Source organism: Pygocentrus nattereri, chromosome 14, assembly GCF_015220715.1.
Source record: "Pygocentrus nattereri isolate fPygNat1 chromosome 14, fPygNat1.pri, whole genome shotgun sequence".
Classification (NCBI taxonomy): Eukaryota; Metazoa; Chordata; class Actinopteri; order Characiformes; family Serrasalmidae; genus Pygocentrus; species Pygocentrus nattereri.
Genome location: NC_051224.1, coordinates 15,538,280 through 15,546,595, shown reverse-complemented (window position 1 = coordinate 15,546,595; position 8,316 = coordinate 15,538,280). Strand labels below are relative to the sequence as shown.

General features: G+C 38.9%; 1 protein-coding gene across 2 annotated transcripts; it reads left to right on the top strand.

Moving 5' to 3' along the window:
• The first annotated feature begins 218 nt into the window (after positions 1-218).
• Positions 219-4,852, top strand: nkiras2 (NFKB inhibitor interacting Ras-like 2). Of its 2 annotated transcripts, none has more exons than XM_017721220.2 (4): positions 219-296; positions 1,068-1,191; positions 1,357-1,598; positions 2,653-4,852. In XM_017721220.2, exons 2-4 carry the CDS (start codon positions 1,098-1,100, stop codon positions 2,893-2,895), a joined length of 579 nt encoding a protein of 192 aa, XP_017576709.1. In that variant the 5' UTR covers positions 219-296; positions 1,068-1,097; the 3' UTR covers positions 2,896-4,852. The 2 variants fall into 2 exon arrangements, with proteins under 2 accessions (XP_017576709.1, XP_017576710.1); XM_017721221.2 differs by lacking the exon at positions 219-296 and adding an exon at positions 749-768.
• The last annotated feature ends 3,464 nt before the right edge of the window (positions 4,853-8,316 follow it).

Sequence of the window (8,316 nt, the reverse complement as noted above, 5' to 3'; positions counted from 1 at the left end):
TCGGCAAGGTTTAAGCATATGTATACCTTTATAAAACTATCTAACATAATACAAAAGCACCCCAGGTGGCTCCTTTAAAGCTCGTGTAAAACAGCAGCCATGCAAAACAGGGTTATTCAAAATAAGTTTTACATACCAAATTTAATTTCTGTACTAATGTAGGAATGGCTGTTGTTGATGATCGAGGAGAATCACACTGTAATTCTCCGGTCGCTAGAGGGCGCTCTGTCCTTCCTCTGTACTGTTTGCACTGTGACGGACTGTAAACAGGAAGATCAGACACACTAAATCCAGCGGTGAGTTTTAGCTTATAGCTTTCGTCTGTACAATTTCTAATGAATATTTTTCTGACAGTCGTGCTGTCTAGATTACTGTCACCTCGGAAACAGTGTGTTTTAGAAATGGGTGTTATACATGTTTTGTCGGAGGTAGGGCGTAACGGCCGCTGTTATCCGCACTGTGGTTTCTTAAAAACACCCACTGGCCCTGTGTTTAAGCTGCGGTTGCGTAGGTAATATGTTAATTTACAGAGACAAAACGGAAATGTTTCTCATTTACTGACAGGTCTTGGATAGTCACGAAGTCAGCTGGAGTCAGCTTTTCATCAGCTTCTTGTTCGAAATTTCCCGTTCCACCTTAAATGGTGCTGCAGTTACACTCTGGCGCATCAGACGGCAGAACGTAACTGCTGCACCATTTAAGGTGGAGCGGGAAAATTCGAATAAGAAACCATCTCCGGCCTCGTTGGATAGTCAGCGATAGCATCAGGTGTTTTTTTTATTCTCATGATCATAATGGGATAATAGTAGCTCTCTGACGTGACTGAGTCTCAGAGAACAGAACGGGTTTCTTGCTAACAGTAGTAACAATGTAAATACGCTTTGACATCTTAAGACATGAAGTTAATTTAAGCCGGATCAGTGTCCAGTAAGAGGAGTGCTCCTTGCCCATTCTTATGCTGGACAGTGACAAGAAGCTTTCATATTTTTGCTTTTTCTAAGGAAAACCCCAACCTAATCTCCCCATGAAGGTCTCTTACATAAGTCTTGTTTCCCTTTCTCTTTTAGAGTAAATGAGACTTCAGTCTGAAGGTGACCATGGGCAAAAGCTGTAAGGTGGTGGTGTGTGGACTGGCATCTGTGGGAAAGACTGCCATACTCGAGCAGTTACTGTATGCCAATCATGTTGTTGGTGAGCAACTAGACTTATGTGTTTAATAATATTAGACTTCATTTGCCAATTTTATCAATACCTTTGTGGCTGATATGTTAATAAAATGACCATGTGAATTACATAGTAATATGTAATTATAGCATACAGTGCTGCTTCACTAGAACAAATTTGTTTTGGTGGAAGGTTCTGAGCCCATGGAGACGTTGGAGGACATTTACATTGGCTCAGTGGAGACGGACCGTGGCACACGTGAGCAGGTGCGTTTTTATGACACACGAGGCCTACGTGAAGGCTTGGAGTTCCCACGGCACTACTTCAGCTTTGCAGACGGCTTTGTGTTGGTCTACAGCATCGACAGCAAGGAGTCCTTCAAACGCATGGAAGCGCTGAAGAAAGAGATTGACCGCTGCCGCGACAAAAAAGAAGTACGCTTTTGTGATAGCATTTTATGTTTTAATTTTAATAATAAATAATAAGTTCAATTTATATAGCGCCTTTCACAAACCCAAGGGCGCTTAAAGGATGTTTTGGAAGCCCATAGAGACTGAAATGGGCTTAAAGACATAGAAACTCAGGCAGTAATGTATAACTGTATACCAACAAGGTTGCAAATTCTAAAAAACATAAAAAGTTTTCTCCTTAGTGCAAATATAGCCGTGTGTGTGATGTAACAGAAGACAAGTATTGGGCATATATATTCACATTACAGAAATTAAGTATCTATTCAGATCTAAGTTACATTTTGTAAAGGTAGTATTCAGAACAAGGCTACCTTTTAAATCCTCAAAATTCAGTGCAAACAAAATGACAAAAAATGAGAATTTTACAATAAATTGAATTCAGTTTAGACCTTTAAATGATGAGCATACCCACTGTATATAGTCAATAGGTAGACTGTTCTAGAGTCTTGGGTCAGCAACTGTAAAAGCTTTAAGCAAGAAACCGGGAGCAGATCAGAAGACCTCAAAGATCTATGGTTATATGGAATGAGCAGCCTGACCGTTCACACCATAGAGTAGCATTGCAACAGCATTTTGAGCGAGCTGAAGGCATTGACTGAGGCCTTTATAGTGAAATACTGACATGAATCACATTTTCAAATAAACGAGAAAATGGAGCACAAACAAAATTTCAGGCTTAAGGTGGCTGCTAGGACTGTTTTTCGCTGTGTAATATGCTCTTGTCCATTTTTATAGATTATACTATCTCAATCAATGTCAGAAACCACATAAGCATGTCAAATTGATATCGCTTAGCATCTCAATAAAGAAGCAAATGGACATAAATCATGTCTTGGCTGTTTAACTATATCTGAGATATGTAGAAAATGGTTTTCATTTGAGTTTTAGCCAAATCACCACTTTAACTTAATGAAGCATTAAATTTGAATATAGTATCCCATTTGCTCTTTTTTGCAATTTTACTTTCTCTGTCTTCTCTATTGTATTTTTTTATTTGTATCTTTCTTTCTCTTTTCAGGTGACGATTGTGGTGCTGGGGAATAAGCTGGACTTGGCGGAGCACAGAAGAGTGGACAGCGAGGCTGCGCAGCAGTGGGCACGTCAGGAGAAGGTCCGGCTGTGGGAAGTTTCAGTGACCGAAAGACGTACGCTCATCGAGCCCTTCGTTTACCTGGCCAGCAAAATGACTCAACCACAAAGCAAGTCCACTTTCCCCCTCAGCCGCAACAAGAACAAGGGCAGTGGCTCACTAGACAGCTAGCAAGATAGATAGAAGTATGGAAAGAAAAAGAAAGAACAGGGGAGGAGAAAACTTTCAAGAGAGTAATGGAGTAAGTAATGACTTAGGAAGAGAATAAGAATAATAGAAACACTGAGACGAAAGAGAGAGAAAAGCACAAAGAATAGAGATGAGGAGGGAATATTATTGACAAATTGCTGCCATCTTGTCTTATTTTGGTTTGGCGTGCCAAAAGTAACTGAGTGGACATTGGCGCAATGCAGGCTGCATAATGTATGCATGTATGACTGATCACTACTCAATGCCTATGTAACACCATCATATCAAAGTCTTGTCACTTTTTTATTTTTTTAACCATGTGAAAACGTCATTTTTTTTACTATTGAATGTTTCATGATGAAAGGAGAAATAGACATAGTCCAAAAATACTTGGACAAAAAATCTTGTTACATTAACTTACATTAGAGTTCTTTTTCCTGTTCAGTTACAGTTTCAGTAATACAAGGTTTTCTCTTGACAGTGATCTAATAAGCTGTAGGTAAATATAGACTGATAGTGAGAGATACTGATATACTGATGTACTTAATTCTTGGTCTGCTGTATTTCATATGGCCTACGGCTTCTGTTGGCTGATGGAGAAAAATATGTCCAGACTTGACTCTGTGTAGAATTTAATGCATTTCTGAGAGCTTTTCCTTTCATGCTTGTTAACCATAACTCACTGAAAACATTGTTCAGCTGTTTTTCTAATTATTCAATTATTATGGGGGAAAACCAGAGACTATGAAGAATGGGACATGCCATTTAGATTGTATTATTTAGTACTGTATGCACTCCTGATCAGATTGCATGTATTGTTGATTTTCTAAGTAAAAATAAGTTAACACATCCTCCACAGAGAAGACATTTAAATATAACATTTTCGTACACAATTCAAAAAGTTTAATATGTTGACTAAAAATCCACTGTGCTAAATTCAGCAATTGAACAGGTGTTGTGCATTAAATAGGCAGACGTTTGTTCTCTGTAGAAGATGTAACTTAGAAAACACCACGTTAGAACCTCAACAAAACATGTAATCTGATCGGAGGTGTTCAAACGTTTGCATACGTCTGTAAGAGAACACCAGTTTCACTTTCGTACTGAATTACAAATGCACATTAGTGTGTGTGTGTGAGCAACTGTACAGCTGAATCTGTGAAAGGGAATCTGTGTTACTGACCTACAAATCATGTGACAGAAGTCACAGTTATCGCTGGCGATAACAAATGCATGCAATTCAACATTGTTTCTCACTCACAGCACAAATAAACAAGCAGAGGCATTTTTCAAATGTACAGATACTTAACTTTCAGTAGAAAATTCAGAAGTGCAGACTTGAACCTGCTGAATGTATATGTTACTGATGAATCCAGAGATGGACAGGTCATGGAAGTGTGCAGTACTGGACATTACTCTCCCTGCTCAAACACAGTTCAGTGTAGTGAGCAGGTTGTAACTGGCTGAAACTTTGTAGCAAACTTTTTTCCCTTCAGGAAATGAACTGCCCGTTTCTGTGATCTCATTTGCCATCCAAAACCACTGACTGTGCTATTTCAGCAAATAGAAAACACAATTCAATTAACTGGAAGCAAGTACAACACAATTTACCTTCTGATCTGTGCACATCTGTGTTTGACACAAGTACGTGTGTGAAAAACGCTGCCGGGAAAATAAACAGCTGACAAGACAAAAAAAATTAATGCATACTTTAAACGTTTCTACTTGTTTGTTTGTTCTGACATGCTGTAAAACATCACTCATTATAAATGAACATGTGCTTTTAAACATTTTTGTCTGATTAGTTTGAATAAAGGTGCAGAATCTGGCAGATCAGGTGCTTGTGCATACTTACTGAGAAATCCTGAGGTCTAGCTCACTTCTTTAATGTTTTACATCTTGGGGCATTTTGTTGAGTAATAAAGCTGTGTTTCACATCTCTTGTGCTTCTTTATTTGTTCTTATAGAGAGTTTCTCGTGCAATATGACCCAGTGATGTATAGAAAGTGACCCTCTAAAAACAACAATACAATGTCATAGTGCAATACTTTGGCCAAAGAATCAGTGGGTTATTATTTAACCTTTTTTTTTTTAGTTTTGTCAAGAAAAAAGGCAGCATAAAAATGTATCTCTTTAACTAAACATGGTCAAATGTTGTTTTTTTTTTTTGCAAAAATAAATAGAGAAAATGTATTAAAAAAAATCAATGTAAATAAAATGCCTTTGTAAAAATTTCTGAAAAGATATAATAACAAACAGTCAAGCAAACCACAAGTGAATCATTCATATTTTTAATCTAATATGAGCCCTGCAGACTAACAGGATACCAAAATTCACAGTGTTAGTCCACAAGATGGAGCTGAGAAGTTGTTTTATCATGGATAGTCCTGCAAAATCAGAAATACAGCTGCTTATATCAGTATGAGTGCATGAACAAGACTCCTCAGACTACATTCACCTACACATGCATATCACATTGGACAAAGCATCTACTAAATATGCAAATATTGGAGGGAAAGCTTTTTATTAGCTGCAACATGTCTTGCGGGTTCACTGGCGTTTTGCAGGCTGATGAATATCCACAAGGGGGAGCTATTAGCACTCAAGAAGCTTTGGTGCATCAGTAGATCTATGAAGTGGTGCATCAATCTGTAGCCGCTCATTATGCCTGTGAATACTGTGTACATTTGTCCCCTTGAATTTTAGCTAGACCCTCAGTCATAAGATCATTTAGCAATTGAAATATGAACAATGCTACATCCATGCTACAAGCAAGGTAACACTACGCAATGAGATGGTGATGTGTGAAATGTAGTCCACTATTAAACATCAACATTGTTTTATACCAAAACATATAACTGAAACTGTCGGCTATTGGCGAAGTTACTGAAGTTCAGCAGTGTTGGCTTGGGTATTGCAATGTTTGTATTTCAGCTGCTTATTAGCCTCATAATTCAGAGGCTTCAGCATTTGGCTGTAAAATTACTCCACATTTGGGGGTAAAATGACCATATGGCAAAACATCAAGCTTGGAGCATTCTGGTTACCACAGGGCACATATATATATATATATATATATATATATATATATATATATATATATTTAGTGTGGTATTAATTTGTAATCATTATTTGATGATTTTATTTGTTATTTTTTTGTCATGTAATGGCAAATTCAAGTTTTCCAGTTTGTTTAGTTTTGAGTTTCTGCAACAACACAGCCTTGCTTGGTACACTCTTAAAAATGGTGGTCTTTCAAGGGTTCTTTACAAAGGATAATGGTTCTAAAAAGAACCATGAAAACTCAAAAAGCCTTTACATGATTAATAGGTTCTTTGCATTGTTAAATGGTTCTCCAGATTGATGGAGACTGCACCCAAAGGGGTTATTCTATTGTTACAGGCTTGCAATCATAATAGTAACAGAACCCTTTTGGGTGCTATATATTATAAACCTTTTCAAAAAGGTTCTATATAGAAAAATTGACAGCACATTCTCCATCAATCTGAAGAAGGTTCTTTGAGTGTTTATGCTTCCATATAGAACCATTTTATTTACTAAGGAACCCCTGAAGAACCATTTTTTAAAGTGTGTGCATAAGTGATAAATCATGATGTACCACAATAAAGTAATGAATTGCAATATACCACAATATGTCACACTGTAATACTCATATCATACAGCTTGTGAGAGTGTTGTATTGCAAAGCCTTTTCATGATTCCCTCCCTCACCAGCAGCCAGTGTGCAAGTGAACAAATCTTAGTTAAGGTCAAGTGCCATATTCACTCCCATATCCCAGCATGCAGCTCCATAACTGCTGCAACTGAGTCCATTTTCTCTCTGTCCGAACCCTGCTGGAACTGTGCCAGCATCGCTCCTCAGGGACAAAGCAACAGAATTGTTTTTTTATTTGGCCTTTATCTCTCTTTTATGGTGCAGGTATTTCATTTCATTCTTGGCTAAGTCTGCAGTGACCTTAAAATGGGGGCTGTTCCCTCCAGGCAGTAGATCACTGATAAAATGTGTGTGTGTTTGTGTCAGTGAGAGAGAGAGAGAGAGAGAGAGAGAGAGAGACAGAGAGAGAGACAGAGAGAGACAGAGAGAGAGAGAGAGAGACAAAGAGAGACAGAGAGAGAGAGAGACAGAGAACGACAGAGAGAGCAAGAGAGAGACAGAGACAGAGAGAGACAGAGAGATAGACAGAGAGAGAGAGACAGAGAGAGAGAGAGAGAGACAGACAGAGAGAGACAGAGAGAGAGAGAGACAGAGAGAGAGAGCAAGAGAGAGACAAAGAGACAGATAGAGAGAGACAGAGAGAGAGAGAGACAGAGCAAGAGAGAGACAGAGACAAAGAGAGAGACAGAGAGATAAACAGAGAGAGATATACAGAGAGAGAGCAAGAGAGACAGAGAGAGAGAAAGACAGACAGAGAGAGACAGAGAGAGAGAGAGACAGAGAGAGACAGAGAGAGAGACAGAGAGAGACAGAGAGAGCAAGAGAGACAGAGAGAGACAGAGCAAGAGAGAGACAGAGACAGACAGAGAGAGACAGAGAGAGAGCAAGAGAGACAGAGAGAGAGAGAGAGAGAGAGAGACAGAGAGAGAGAGAGACAAAGAGAGCGAGACAGAGAGATAGACAGATAGACAGAGAGCGAGAGCAAGAGAGACAGAGAGAGAGAGAGACAGACAGAGAGAAAGACAGACAGAGAGAGACAGACAGAGAGAGAGAGACAGAGAGAGACAGAGAGAGAGAGAGAGAGAGAGAGAGAGAGAGAGACAGAGAGAGAGACAGAGAGAGACAGAGAGAGAGAGAGAGAGAGAGAGACAGAGAGAGAGAGAATATGAGTGTGTTTACAGAAGAAAGGCCAGGAGAAAGAGTGAGAGGCTGTCTGAAAAGGCTTAGAATTCATTTTTGAAGAATACACCCCACTTGTGTCCACTCCTGTAATGACGCCTGTAGTGTCCATTCAAAGACACATTAAAAGAGGAAATACCAGCATGAAGGAACAGGAACAGCAAAGGGTTCAGACCTCAGCAAGTCTGCAGCATTAGTGCTGCAGTGTGTCTGCAGTAGTTTTCTCATCCACTAGAGGGCATCACAAGACTCCTGTCAGTTTACAGCATGAAGCTGCAAATGGCAGAAAAGAAAAAAGATCTTTGCAGTATTAATTATGATTCAAATTGTTTCTTTGAAAGGAGAATTTAGAATTTAATGTTTTAACTGTGTAGGGCACCTTTTTTTCTTCTTCTGCTGCTCCATGTACATGAAAAAAGCATTAAGTTTAAAGGGATAATCTCAGTTCTAAAATATGATTGGCTGAGCCACGTTTGAAGCAGGAAAATACTCAATATGCACACATCCTTTTCTTCCAGAGAGTACCTTAACTGTTTATCAACAGATGT

What these genes read in the sequence shown, in the direction of transcription:
- nkiras2 (XM_017721220.2), top strand. Translation starts at nt 1,098, where the DNA reads ATGGGCAAAAGCTGTAAGGTGGTGGTGTGTGGACTGGCATCTGTGGGA. An exon ending in GTATGCCAATCATGTTGTTG is followed by an intron (nt 1,192 to 1,356) that starts GTGAGCAACTAG and finishes TTTTGGTGGAAG; the next exon opens with GTTCTGAGCCCATGGAGACG. An exon ending in GCTGCCGCGACAAAAAAGAA is followed by an intron (nt 1,599 to 2,652) that starts GTACGCTTTTGT and finishes TTCTCTTTTCAG; the next exon opens with GTGACGATTGTGGTGCTGGG.